At 38.8% G+C, this 14,214-nt stretch overlaps 2 protein-coding genes across 3 annotated transcripts; one reads left to right on the top strand and one right to left on the bottom strand.

Annotated features, from left to right (window-relative positions):
- The first annotated feature begins 237 nt into the window (after nucleotides 1-237).
- On the top strand, nucleotides 238-7,618 carry plcd4b (phospholipase C, delta 4b). 2 transcript variants are annotated; one of them, XM_043248379.1, is made up of 16 exons: nucleotides 240-436; nucleotides 1,316-1,354; nucleotides 1,435-1,593; nucleotides 2,008-2,236; nucleotides 2,459-2,588; nucleotides 2,682-2,913; nucleotides 3,411-3,612; nucleotides 4,099-4,243; nucleotides 4,434-4,583; nucleotides 5,080-5,223; nucleotides 5,321-5,474; nucleotides 5,642-5,758; nucleotides 5,927-6,105; nucleotides 6,180-6,312; nucleotides 6,521-6,670; nucleotides 6,941-7,618. In XM_043248379.1, exons 2-16 carry the CDS (start codon nucleotides 1,336-1,338, stop codon nucleotides 7,027-7,029), a joined length of 2,232 nt encoding a protein of 743 aa, XP_043104314.1. In that variant the 5' UTR covers nucleotides 240-436; nucleotides 1,316-1,335; the 3' UTR covers nucleotides 7,030-7,618. The 2 variants fall into 2 exon arrangements, 1 of the variants encoding a protein (XP_043104314.1); XR_006251742.1 differs by lacking the exons at nucleotides 6,521-6,670; nucleotides 6,941-7,618 and having other exon boundaries at nucleotides 238-436; nucleotides 5,989-6,105.
- znf142 (zinc finger protein 142) lies at nucleotides 7,602-14,187 on the bottom strand. Its single transcript, XM_043248378.1, is given in 9 exon segments — nucleotides 7,602-8,107; nucleotides 8,110-8,162; nucleotides 8,243-8,348; nucleotides 8,448-11,340; nucleotides 11,422-11,599; nucleotides 12,056-12,883; nucleotides 12,958-13,092; nucleotides 13,383-13,508; nucleotides 13,954-14,187. Coding segments are annotated over 8 exon segments (4,671 nt in total). The 5' UTR covers nucleotides 13,459-13,508; nucleotides 13,954-14,187; the 3' UTR covers nucleotides 7,602-7,705.
- Between the last annotated feature and the right edge of the window lie 27 nt (nucleotides 14,188-14,214).

Raw genomic sequence — 14,214 nt, forward strand, 5'->3', positions numbered from 1 at the left:
TTCCTAATTCTATCATTAGTTTATTTTTTGTAATGTACATTGTACAAATTGTGTCTTGTGTAACATTATAAATAGACTTTTAATATTTTATATAGTGTAAAAGTGTAGAATGTTTATAACATACAATGTTTCAAATATATCTGTATTTAATGTAGAATTATTTTATATGATAAAGATTTTTGCTGTAATTTTTGCAGGAGCAAGCACACAGACTATTGCACCTAATAAGGCAGGGAGGGAAAGGAAAAGTGGGAGTGTCTAGGAAGGAAAGAGGCAGAGGAAGGGGTGTAAGAATGAGGCTGGCTATGCATCACAGTGAAAGGAGCCTAGACTGCGGTTCTGTTTTCCCAGCACTTCGCACACAGCAGCCAAAGCCCATCCTCCCCGATTAGCTCTTTTCCACCAGATGTCAGTTCATTGGATGTCTTTTAATCTGGTGAGTTCTCTTTTTCTTTTTTTTTTTTTTTGCTTTAGCTGTCTGCCGCTCTCTCCAGTCTCACTTATCTGTGTGTTTACAACGTTGCTTTGTCAACCTTTACCTTTATTAGGGACTCACGTTAGAGCATAATACAATCTTTATTTGCACTAAGACTCTGTAACTGCTGCAGTTAGGATTTTTGATTGTGTAAAGGCACATTTAAAAAAGCAATGGCTAATGGTCATTTAGAGTTCAAATCGAAGTGAAGTCTGGTAATGCTATACAATAACCATTTATTTAATACAGAATAATTGCAGGAAAGAGCAAAATTAGATTCCGCTTTATCCACTTGGGATATAACCGAACATAATGATGATGCCAGCAGAGGATTGTGTGGATCTCAAAGACATATTTAGCCATGACTCATGACTCGGCTGACTGCATAGCTTTACTTCTGCCTGAATGAACATGTTTTTCCTTTGGGGAAATTAACTAGAAAGTTGTCTTCCTACTGCAAAATAGACTACAATGGTTATGCAGTCAGCCTATTTGTAGATATATTTAGCATGTCTGTGATTTCTTTGACAAAATGAGATTATGTGCTCATGTTTCATCATAGTGCATAAGGAGTGTAGTGAAAATTCTCAATATGAATACATCTTATTACATCTTACTACAAACCTAATCTGACTTCTCTAGCACGTCCAATTGTCAGTAACATGATACAGTACTACAGTACCGATTCAATATCATCCAAAACGTCCTGTATGGTGACAGCGTCCTGTCAAGAAGCTACTATCACTAACTCAAATTACACATGAGCACCAGGTCTTTATAGGCTAAAAATGTTCATTTTTGGTGAGATGGTGATACATTAATGTTCATTTGTGTCTGCAGAAAAGGTGAACTATTAGAAAATGGAATCACCTCAAACATGTGAGTCATCCCGTGTTTGTGTGTAAAATAAGCTTGGTTTTTCTGAATATTGCTAAAGCCCATTTCTTATTTTCTGTCAGGTGAACAGGGTAATCAAAACCTTAAAGCCATGAAGGCAGGCACGTTGCTGCGCAAAGTGAAGTCTCGTATGTGGAAGCGGCAGCGGCACTACAAGCTTCAGGAGGACTGCAAAACGATTGCATATAAATCCAGCTGGGCAATAAACTCTTATTCTACCTGTACGCCCTTATTGAGTTGATGTTTGGTTTCAAATGCTGCAGTAATCACGTTAGTTCAGGTCTAGTCATAAAAATGTGTGTAATTGATCGAAAAATGACATAAAATATGTATGGACTGCTAAAACAAAATATATTATTTGTGATCAATGCATTAGAAGTTGCATAGAAAATAAAGGTCTTGAAAAATCCAAAAGAGTATATTAGTGGCATTTGTGTTCTATAAGTAGATATGTCAGGGAAGTAGATCACACATGACCGTCGTTGGAAGTCCAGATCTTGTTTGCTTCCCTATGAACAATGGAAAGCAAGAAGAATTAATATGACCTTTTCAAGTGCTAGTTCACATTTTTGAAAACTGTAAGAAGTGCACTGAACAAAAACAAATGGTTATATTGTCTTTGCATTTTTTTTCAGTCTCCATCAGTGATGTAGAGGCAGTTCGTGAGGGACATCAGTCTGAGGCGCTCCTCGGTGTGGCAGATGAGTTTTCCGCTGACCGCTGTTTCACACTAGTGTTTCGCGGCCGTAAAGGAAAGCTGGACCTGGTGGCTGATTCAGCAAAGGAAGCTCAGGCATGGGTTCAGGGCATCAGAGCCCTCATGGAGAACATGGAGAACATGGATGAGAACACCAAACTTGACCAGTATCCTTGCTAAGAAAATCTTTTTTAGAATTATATTTTAAAATATTAAGAAGTTAAATGGATGGACAAGTGAACAGATGGACGAATGAATTGATGCATGGAAGGATAGAAGGAAGGACAGACGGATAGATAGATAGATAGATAGATAGATAGATAGATAGATAGATAGATAGATTTATGAAGTCCTTGACTTAAATTATCAACCTTAATCATTCCACTCAGCTGGATCTCAGACTGGTTTTTGAAAGCTGATCTAAACAAGGATGGCAGAATTAATTTTAAGGAGGCAAAAAAATTGCTGAAAATGATGAACGTGGACATGAATGAAGAACATGCATGCTGTCTTTTTGTGGTAATCATGAGTGGGATTGTGTGGGATGTGATTTTGAATCTTAAATTCTCACCATGTTGTAACTCGTTTTTATTTGTTGACATTTTCTTACAGATGGCGGATAAGTCCGAGTCAGGAACCCTGGAAGATCAAGAGTTTGTAGAGTTTTATAAAATGCTTACTGAGAGATCAGAGGTGCTGGAGTTATTCCAGGATTATTCCAGTGATGGACAGAGTCTATCCCAGTGTGATCTGGAGGAGTTCCTGAGAGAGGAGCAGCTAGAGGGGGAGGGCAGTTATGAGCATGCCCTTCAGCTGATCGATCGCTATGAGCCTTCAGACACAGGTAATCCTTCATCAACAACTATACTACACTCTTCAGTAATAATTTTTTGTGATATATCTATTAATATATAATCAATTCTGATCAATTTGGCATTTTAATGTGGTGGGCTCAATTAAATATTTAAATTTTGCTTTGCTTAAGCTGTTAGCTGAAGTATAATGTCTATGCAGCTTAATTTTTTCTTCTTATTATTATATTTTATTTCAAAAATAAGATAAGATCACATCTCCACGACCATTCTGATACTTTTATTCGAACACATTTTTTAGACTGATCAGTGAATGATAGACACTTTAGGGATCATATACTACCTGCTTAAGACCCTTGCGCTTTAGATATAATAGTTGAGTGTTTGTTTGTTTGTTTGGGTGCTCTTTTAATACTGAAATAGTTTAGCACTTGGATCGCAGCATAGGCAACAGTGAAGTGATTCTTTACTCATGAGTATTGACTGAAGATTAAACAGATAAGCTGTTTCATTTTGTCTTATGGTACAGCCAGAATGAATCACATGATGTCAGTCGATGGTTTCTTAATGTACCTGACGTCTCCTGAGGGATCTATCTTCAGTCCAGATCGACAGGACCTTTTTCAGGACATGAGTCAACCTCTTGCCCATTATTACATCTCCTCATCTCACAACACTTATCTGATGGAGGACCAGCTAAAAGGACCAAGCAGCGTGGAGGCCTACATCCAGTGAGTTCTGCCTGTTTATGGTAATGCAGCCATGTGTCTAGTTTATTTCACGCATCTTTAATATCTTTTTATGAGCATGTAATATAAGTAGTAACATCTCTCATACATGTAGTAACAATATTTCTGTTTAATAATAGAAATTAAATCTGCCTAGCTCTGAGATTCCCAAATAGAGCCTTTTATCCAACTGTTACGTTCATATTTTTTTTAAGACTTCAAAATCTGAAACACAAATTTAACCCCTTAGCGTTAATAATGTCTCTTTGAGCCTCAGGAGGGACATTGGAATAAGGGTTAAGGGGTTATACATTACAAATCAAGACTGAATGTTTTTTTTATTTATTTTTGTACCTTTTAATACCTCCTGTGGTATTAATCATATCAAAGGTCAGGCTAACTTTGGCCCGTGGATCCTGGTTTGGGCATCTCTGGCCTAGTTGAACGCATTATACATTGTTCTTTGACTGTGATTGTTAATCTCTGAAGGGCGCTGAAACGAGGCTGCAGGTGTGTAGAGGTGGACTGCTGGAACGGATCGAATGGGGAGCCGGTGGTTTATCATGGACACACACTGACATCTAAAATTCTCCTCAAAGATGTGATCACTACTATTGCAAATTATGCCTTCAAGGTGATCTATATTTCCAATATCGATAATAATACAATTATTAACTTTTTTTGTTTGTGTTATTAATATTAATGTTTATTAATGTTATATAATATTGTTGTTGATGTAAATATTTTTGATGTTTAATTATTTGCACAGATTCATAATAATCTATTTCCAGGTGTTATAATCTTATCATCTTTCCTACTTTTAGGCATCTGAGTATCCACTCATTTTGTCCATTGAAAACCACTGCAGCATAGAGCAACAGGAAGTCATGGCTCGATATTTCAGAGACATTTTGGGTGATATGCTACTCACAAACACAGTAGATGGAGTCTCCGGCGTACTGCCATCCCCAGAGGTGAGCTATTCAGTGCCTTATAGATAGTGGTGCACTTAACTTACCTGCTCTTAATGACTTCTTTTTGAAAAACATGGATTACTGCCATGGATCTTAAAATATTCTATAGTGTTATAGTTATGGTACTGGATGGTACTTTCATTAACTATTAATGGTCTTGCATTAAGACATCAGGTTCATATCACCTATAATAGAATATTGATTTTTTTAACACTTTGGGTCCAGAAGTCTGAGACCTGAGTCTGAATGACTTATTTTCACATTTAAATCTTGGAATTAAAAAAAATGTTTATACAATGCAAATTTAGCAAAAAATAGTGTTTTTATTGACATACATTTTTTAAATAAATGATAAAAATGCTAAATAGAAACACTTTCACTCCGTGCCTAATTGTCTTTATATTTTATTTCAAAATTGTTAAGAATGATGTATTATATAATAAAATATATTTAGGAATGTCAAGTAATGTCGATTTTTTTGTGTCATTTCTTTCAGGCACTTAAAAGGAAAATCCTGTTAAAAGGGAAGAAGATTGACAACGAGTCGGAGAACCCCACAGGTGAAGTCAGCGATGAGGACGAGGCAGCGGAAATGAATAAAGACAGTCCAGTAATGGAGAGTGCACCAGCAAATGTCAAGGTACTATTAAAAATATTGAGAAATTGACAAAAAGGTCAGTGCTTTCCACCCCTTTTGTTCAACATTGTTTTTTATTGTTTGGTTTTGTCCCATGTAGAAATCGAAGCAAAATCTATGCAAGGAGCTCTCAGACCTGATGTTCTGTAAGAGTGTACATTTCCACAGCTTTGAGCATTCCTGCAGCTCTGCTAAGCCTAATGAGATGTCATCGTTCTCTGAGTCTAAAGCCCGAAAATATGCAAAGGAAGCAGGTTAGAAATTCTTTTTAAAAGGATAGTTTGGATATATTTAGCCCCATATTATTCCAAACCTGTATGCACAAATTGATTTTTTCCTTTTTCCTTTCTAAATAAAATATTTTTAAACTGATAAAAATCTACCATTATGGATTAGGAGTACTCATTTTTTTGTCTGTCAGGTTCAGAATTTGTGCTGCACAACACCAGGCAGCTGACAAGAGTGTATCCAAGCGGAATGAGGACTGATTCATCAAATTACTGTCCAGTAGACATGTGGAACATGGGATGCCAGATTGGTTAGTATGGTAGATATTGTATCACACATCATTATGGCAGTACTACAAAGAGGAAGAATGTGAGCATGGCAGACATGAAACCACTCTATGTAAAGAGGAATAGGAAAACACAGCTAATGTGTTGTAAAGTGGCCGGTGTATTTACTTTAATGTGTTTCTAAATCATAGTGGCATTAAACTTCCAGACAGCTGGGATGGAAATGGACCTTAATGATGGGTTGTTTACTCAGAACGGCTGCAGTGGTTACATCCTAAAACCTGAGATCCTTCGCAAAAAAGAGAGACTCTTTGATCCTGAAAATCCTGAAGAACGTGATGATTACCACCCTATACAGTTTTATGTTAAGGTATTGAACAACACTTGTGTTCCCTCTGGAAGATTATTATTTTTGTTCATTCTTTCTTTTTCATCTATTTTTAGGTTATCAGTGGACAACAGCTCCCTAAAGTAAAGCAAAAAGACTGGTCCATTGTAGACCCTCTGGTAAGGGTGGAAATTTATGGTGTTCCTTTGGATCAAGCCAAACAGGAGACCAAACACATTGACAACAATGGTGAGGAAATGAAATCTAAATGGTCTGAAGTGTTGCCAAACCATTGCAAAAGAGAAATTTTGCAGAATAATAATACAGTATATGTTTGTAACTTGAGTAATGTGGAAACAGACACGACCTGTTAAGTTTCCCTAATTTTCAAACCATAGGAATCCTATATATCTGCCCCTGCTTGCAGTGATTTTTATACTATTTTTCATCTGGACAGGGTTTAACCCACATTGGAATGAATCGTTACAGTTCACAATCCACACCCCTGAGCTGGCACTGGTGCGTTTTGTAGTTGAAGACTATGATACAGCATCAAGGAATGACTTCATAGGGCAATACACTATACCTTTTACGTGTATTCAACCAGGTAGTTCTACAATAGTATATCATTTAAAAATCCTGGGTCTTATTCATTAACCATGCAAGCACAGTCTCTGTGTGAATGTTTTTAGACAGAAATCATTAATCAATATGCCTGCAACGTCTCTTTTTTATTTTTTAATTTAAAATGTATTTTTTAAATACATTACGAGTATTACTATTAGTGAATGAGACCCAGTATCTTTAGGCCTATTCTCTAAAATCACTGAAAATTAATTTGGCTTTCTTGCAAATAACAGTACACTTCTTTTTACAGGATATCGTCATGTGCATCTGTTGTCCAAAGACGGAACGAGTATCCAGCCATCCTCCATCTATGTTCATATCAAAATCAGAGAGCTGTAATTCTAGGTGCTCACAATTCCAGTAGTTTTATTTACAATACTTAAACATTTCCCAGACAAATCTGTAGTTTACTGTTAAACGTTTACCTTGTGCTTTGCTTAAAAATACTTGAACAAATGCTGGCAATCACTTGAAAACACCAAAACATTATTTAATCACTAATTCTTGCATTAGAACAAAAAAGTATATCAACTAGCAATATTTCTTAAGAGTACCTCTATAGTAGTTGCATGGTATTAGTAGTGCCTTGTTGTCAAAATAGAACTCTAAGTGCGGTGCAGAATTTTATTTGTAGTTGTTTATCTATGCAATACTCAGTGTACCGTTAACCAAAAAAAAAAATCAAATGCAAGGTTATACAGTCAGGGCAGAATATCCATCCTTAAGGCTGTACATTATCTGAATTAATGGAATGGAGCATGGTTAAGTGCCTTTCATAAATAACCCAAAAGCAAGTGTTTGAAGTAAATAACTGCATATTGTCATTATGTATGTACTCGTCCAGGTAAATATTGTTTTTTTTAATGAAAATGCCATTTAAAGGAATAACCAGGTATAACAGCAACAATAAATATATTGTAAAAATCTTTATTCAGTGTGGTTTGAATTAGGGTTATGATTATATTTAATACTTTCATAACATGATGGAATGTCAATTGTATGCATACAGAAACAGCTACATGTCCCCTGCATTTTCTTGTCTTACTTCTTCTTCCCTAATCCAGGTATTTTGTGTACCCATACTAGAGGCCTCTTGGTCTTTACCCACACCATCTTGTACAGGCAAGTCTGGGTGATGTCTCTGAATGTGCTTCACAACCTGAAATTTCTGTTTGGCTCGATATGTACAGTGGAGGCAATAAAATGGCAGCTGGTTGGTGTGGGACAGGTAATGATGGCGGAGGCCCGCAGGCCAGCGAAATGCCCTTTGGCATATGGAGCACACATAAGGTCGCTCTTCACTATGCTTTCTCTGGTGCGTTTTGAGAAGGAAGCGCGTCTTGAAAGCCTTTCCACATTTCTCACATATAAAGGAACGCACGTCTCTGTGGCGTGTCTCCCGGTGGATGCGCAGTGCGCGTCGGCACGGTTGGTGCAGTACTCACAGTCCTCACACGCATACGGTTTAGCGCCTGTGGGAAAGAAGGATAAACATCAAGGTGTGCAGGAACTCTACATTTAGCATGAGACTATACAGCACATACACAGCTACCTGTATGTTTTGTCATGTGATACTTCAGCTGGTTGACCCATTTGCATTTGTAGCCACATTCTGGGCAGAGATACTTTCGTTCCTCCATATGAATCCTCATATGATACTAAAATAAAGAGATAAATTAAATTGGAAGCACTAATAGAATATCAAAAACCAAATACCCAAACCTTCAATCAATATCTTGGATAATAGCTCTTCATACCTTCAGTCTTGATGGATCAGCACATGCATAACTGCACTTCTCACAACGGTAAGGTTTCTCTCCTGTATGGATGCGAATATGCCAAGTGATCTTCTGTTTATTCCTGGTGGAAAACTCACACTCAGTGCACTTAAAGAGGCAGGTTCCTCCATGTGACCGCACATGTTGGTCAAACACCACTTGGTGGGTGCAAGAGAAACCACAGACATCACACTTCAGAGTTTTCTCCTCTGCTGGTCCATCTTCATGCTCATCCAACATGTGCTCGACCAGCAGGAGTTTTTTATGGGTGCTGAAGGAACAAACCAAGCATTGATGGGTAATGGATATCTTACTTTGTTTGTCTGTACCATTTTGGGTTTTTTTCGCCTTGATTTCTGAATGTTCCTGCTGCATATGCGCTTTGAGTGCAGCTTGGCAGCTGCAGGTGAAGCTACACTGGGTGCAAGACAAGCTGTTCGCATCTGGATGCGCTCGGTTGGAGTGCTGCCTCAAGGCAACTTCAGAGCAGAAACGTGCATTGCATTGGCTACAATGGTAGCTAAGATCACCAGAGTGGCAGCTCAAGTTGTGTCTGTTGATGTCATTGAGGTTATAAGCTCTGTAGTCACAAAGTGAACAGAAGTGTGTTGCCTGTTTGTCATGAATACGTTGATGGTGCAATCGTAGTCTTGATGTGGTCCCGAAAGTTTGGCCACAGAGTTCACAACTATGCCTCCCAACACCTGTGTGCATAGACTCATGGGCCTCCAAGCGGTACCGACGGATTGTGCTAAATGAACAGAAGCGACACTGGTGAGGACGAACTCCTTCGTGCTTCACAGCAACATGCTGTGTCAGACAACGCTCTTGCTTGCAAGTGAAGGAGCAAAGATTGCACTGCAGGTTTCTGGACATTTTACCTCTAGTAACCTTCTTGTCTTTTTTGTGAGCTAGCATATGATGGCTGAGAGATTTTTCTGATTTGGCAACAAATGAACACTGTGGACACTGTATTTCACCTGGTTTTAAACAGCCCTTTATCTGATGGCTTGTTAGAGCTCTTTTTTGGTGGCAGAAAAAAGGACATTTAGGACATGAGAATCGAGGTTTGGGGTCTTGAGGTCTGTCTTCTTCTGCCGAATCTCTTTCTGAGTCATTTGCCCCATTGTCCTCCTGATCATGATCTGAGTCAATAGGATTATCCTCTTGCTCAAACTGCTCTCCTGTTTCAGCCAGATGTACCTTATGGGTGCTTCCACTGCATGTTGCACAATGGCGATCTATTGTGACTTTCCTAACAGATGAGAAAAGACATTTTCTGCAAGTATACCTACCATCATCTTCAGTATGAGAGATCTCAACATTTACCAACTCCTCTTCTGCTAGTTTGTTTCTATTTTTGACAGTTGAATGTCCTTCTTTGGTTCTGCTCGTCAGTGATTCAGTCTCATTTTCTACAGCAGTTATGGTAGGGAAAAGTGGGCCTTCGGGTTCAGCTGAACCTTGTACTCTTGAATCTATAGAATCACTGACTTTAACAGGTTCAGGATGCATTGTGAGGGATCCTGATTTAAGGCTCGCACTCTGTACATGTATAGATGCATCACTCCCTGAACTAACAACACAACTCCCTGATGTACCAACATTGCTAGCAAGATCAAACTTCTTTCTGCGCCTCTGCAGTGACTGGCACTTCCGGAAGTGGGTGTTCAAAGAGCGCTGCTGTTTAAACTGCATGCCACAGTCCTGGCAGCGTAGCCCTGCCTTCATGACCTGGCAGGATGACTTGCAGTGCCGGATTAATGCTGCCTGCTTTCTGGTCACATAGGAGCAGCGGCTACACTGATACATATTGCCCAGTGTCTGGACAACAAGCATCTGCACCCTGCCCTCTAAGACAAGTGCTTCAGCCTGGTCTTTATCCTGTTTTCTCATGACTTGCAAGCGAGTCTCAGAAGCTGAGGCCTCTACACATTTCTCCTGGTGGAGACTCTCCATGCTCCTTTCGGTTTCTGTCACCAGTGGCAGGTCTTCAGAGTCACTTTGATCTTCACAGTAAACTGCATTATCATCATCATCATTATCGTCAGCTGATGGTTGTGGAAAGTTCTGGTGGACCGTATGCAGTGTGTGCGATTCAAAATCAAATGGGGTGTCATGTATATTTACTGTCTCTGCAAGTACCATTTGTGTGCTACTCTGACTGGTTTGGGAAGCAAAAAGTGGGGAGCCACACTGTTCTTCATCAGTTGGATGCCCATCAGAAAGATTACTTGCCTTTTCTCTTGCAGACTTGATATCAAGACTAGGCTGTACTAAAGTTTGTGTACTAATTACCTCAGGTCCTCCTATAGTGGCTGCTATTGCTTCATTCTCATGATCGTTTACAGACATGTCTATTGAATCATCTACAGTCCTATTAGACTCCTTTGTATTAACCGTTTCTTCTCTATATTCTGAATTTGAAGTGTTTTTTGAAAAAAAGTTGTGCGTCAAATCCGCAGAGCTTTGCTCTTTTTCTTTCTCTGCATATTTCTCAAGCCATCCCACATCTCCAGGCACATATCCATGGGATTTCTTTTTGTGCAGGAACAGGCTGGTGTTGCTAAATGTGGTGTAGAGGCAGAGCGCGCAGCGGAACATGCGTGTTCTGGTGTGCCTGCAGTTCTCGTGGCTATGCAGGGCTTGCCGGTACTTTGTTGTGTAAGGGCAAAACTTGCACTGGTAAACAGGAGGTTGTGCATCTGCATTTGTGGAGTGCTTGAGCTGCATATGGCTGCGCAGTTCAGTCTTTCTCTTGCAGGAGTATGCACACACCTCACAGATTAAGGATTTTTCCTGGTGACGGAGTTTATGGCTGTTCAGCTGGTCGATGCGATGGCAGCGATATGGACACTGATTACATTTGTACCTGAGAGAGAGGAGAGGCAGGCGGGTAAACGAAAATGTTTCTTATTATTATGATATTTTTAATTTCAGCTAAGGCACATACCTTAGATCTCCTGCGTGTTTACGCATGTGTACACTCAGGTAGTGCTTCCATTTTGTAACATATCCGCATTCTGAGCACATGTGCTGTTTGTCATTAGAGTGTGTAAGCATGTGCTTTGAAAGGTATGTCTCATCCCGACATCTAAAGTCACATAGTGTACATTTGTGGGGCTTTTCACCTGTAAATGCAAAAGTTATCCATCAATTGAGTAATTCTAAGGGAACAGTTCATTAAAAAAAAAATCGACATTTTGTCATCATTTACTTTTATGTTGTTTAAAACTCTATTTAAGTTTCTTTCCTTTGTGAAATGCGAACAAAGATATCCAACCTGCTAAACTACAGCTTTGTGCAAACACTATGAAATCTGAGTTACAACAGAGGGGAAAATACATACATTTCATTAGGTTAGGGTTTCTTACACAAAGCTATTGTATTTCACAATATTTGGAATGTATAACAAAAAATGTTGTGTGGACTACCTTTGTTGTTTTTGTTGTTGTAAAAAATTAAATTTCATGAAAATAAAAAAAGTAATAATACAGAGATGTATAACAAGGCTGAAACATTAATTTCAGAATGAATTATACCTAAAAAATGGTTTAAGAACTAAAAAGAACAACTGAATATCTTACCAGTATGCATCAGCATGTGCCTTTTCAGGACTCGTTTGTGAGCTGTTACAAAGCTACACTGCGAGCAGTGGTGTGTTTTCTCACTGGCATGAAAGTGACCAACATGTTGATCAAACTCTACAGGGTTGAGGGTTGAGAAAGGGCAGAAGCTACAGTTCAGTTCTTGATTCCCTGAATGTCCTTGTCTTTTGTGCTGCTGAAACAGGCTCTTATTTGAGCATGAGAAGTCGCAATGGGGGCAGTGATAAGCCTGATGTGTGCGGAAATGTTTCTCCATGTCTTCTAGGCTCCCGAAGAAGGCGCCGCAAGCATGATGACGGCACTCGACGGCCTCAATTTGGTGAGCATCTAACACATGCTTTTGAAGCTGCTTCTTTTCTGTACACTGAAATGAGCAGCCTTTATGGAAGCAAAGCAACGGCTGTCCGTTTTGCGTCTTATTGTGAGACTTCATATGGCTCTTCAATGCCTGACTCTGACCGAAAGTCTTATGGCAAGTTGGACACTTAAACAGCTCTCCATTGGGAGCATCGTCTTCTTGATGCCCATGCACGCTGGTAAGGTGTCGTCGAAGAGAGTTGCGTTCCACAGCTCCATACTCACATAGATGACAGCGGTACAGTTTCTGTCCCGTCTCTCTTAACATGTGGATGCGTAGCTTACTCTTGCTGGTGAAGTAGTGTTTGCAGGTTGGACACTGGAGACTGGGGTCAGGAAAATGAATACGCATGTGTTCAATCAAATGTGAGCGTGTCTTGAAGCAGCGTCTGCATTCAGAGCAGATGTGGGTGCGAAACATGTGTTCGGTGCCCTCTGCAACATGTCCCACTAAACAGAAAGATGCTATAAGTCAGACCTGCGACCTTTTATTTACAACACATCTTAACAATCATGACATTTACCTTTAGTTAAAGGCTTTTCTTTGCTAATAGTTGTAATCGTTTTTCCCTTTTTTGTTGATGCTTTCGATTTTTTGGTTACACTTTTCTTGCTTCTAGGTTGCACAGCCATATCTGTCCCCTTCGACTGAGACGATGCTGTATGAGAAAGAAAATAATACACCTCTTATTATCTGTAAGCACTCAAAGCTGTAAAGCAAGACATAAAATGCATTAATGATGTATTATATTTATACACATAATTACAAAAAAATGAACATCAAACACTGATCTGAGTTTTGATTATGAGGAGACACAGATACGAAATGTGAATGTTGCAAATGACTAAAATAATAAAATATTCCAGAGACCCATGCCTGCCAAAGGACAATGTCTTACTGAATATATAATTAATTAAACATGATTTTATACGTTTTGTTGTATTTTACCTTCTGCTGTATCTGCTACATTATTTTCCATTTGCGTGAGTTGTTCTGCATCACATCCAGGCTCTTGTTGGTCCATGCTTGGGTCAAACTCGACAGGACATCAGTCAGTTAGAGATAGCATCAACTCTAGAGAGAGGTAAAACTCTATTACAGCATCAGGACCATTAAATGTTTCCGTTTCCCAGGGCAACACGCCTGTTCTGCTTCACCAGTGAGGTCAAAATGTGATTTGTAATTAACTGACTTCTGGATTACCAGACTTAAAAATTGAAAGGGCCGATTTATCAGTGCTAACATAAAGCACATAAAGCAATTAATCCAGTACGGGAAATGTTATGTGAAGATGTTTTGTTGGAGAAAAACAAATTTTGGACCTCCTGCGCGGAGGTTCGTGTTTCATTTGCTCTGATAAACAAATAAACAACGCATCCTTAAGGAACAGCAGATTTGTTCAATTAAAGCAATCTACGCGAATATAGTCATCATCGTGAGACGAATGAACGTGATAATGCATTAATGATGTATTATAATTATACACATTATTCATCACTTAGATTTTATAAGAAATTACCTTCACTTTTGTGGATGAAAACAATGTAAGCGGCGTCATTACTTGGATTTTTCTGTTCAAAGAGGAAAACGAATTCTCACATAATTTAGTAATGCATCACATAATTTAGTAATATATAGTTGAGAATAACCCATTTTAAAATACACAAAATCCACAGACATTTATGAGAATAAATAACGCGACTGCGTCGAAAACATTCAAAAACGGAACTGTTAATGTGAAACACCATTCACACGGAACTATTTTCCTGAACAACGGAAA

The sequence above is a fragment of the Puntigrus tetrazona genome, chromosome 9, assembly GCF_018831695.1.
Source record: "Puntigrus tetrazona isolate hp1 chromosome 9, ASM1883169v1, whole genome shotgun sequence".
NCBI lineage: Eukaryota > Metazoa > Chordata > Actinopteri > Cypriniformes > Cyprinidae > Puntigrus > Puntigrus tetrazona.

Coding starts and splice junctions, on each gene's coding strand:
- plcd4b (XM_043248379.1), top strand. Junction 6,106..6,179: donor CTATACAGTTTTATGTTAAG/GTATTGAACAAC, acceptor ATCTATTTTTAG/GTTATCAGTGGACAACAGCT. Junction 6,671..6,940: donor TTTTACGTGTATTCAACCAG/GTAGTTCTACAA, acceptor TTCTTTTTACAG/GATATCGTCATGTGCATCTG.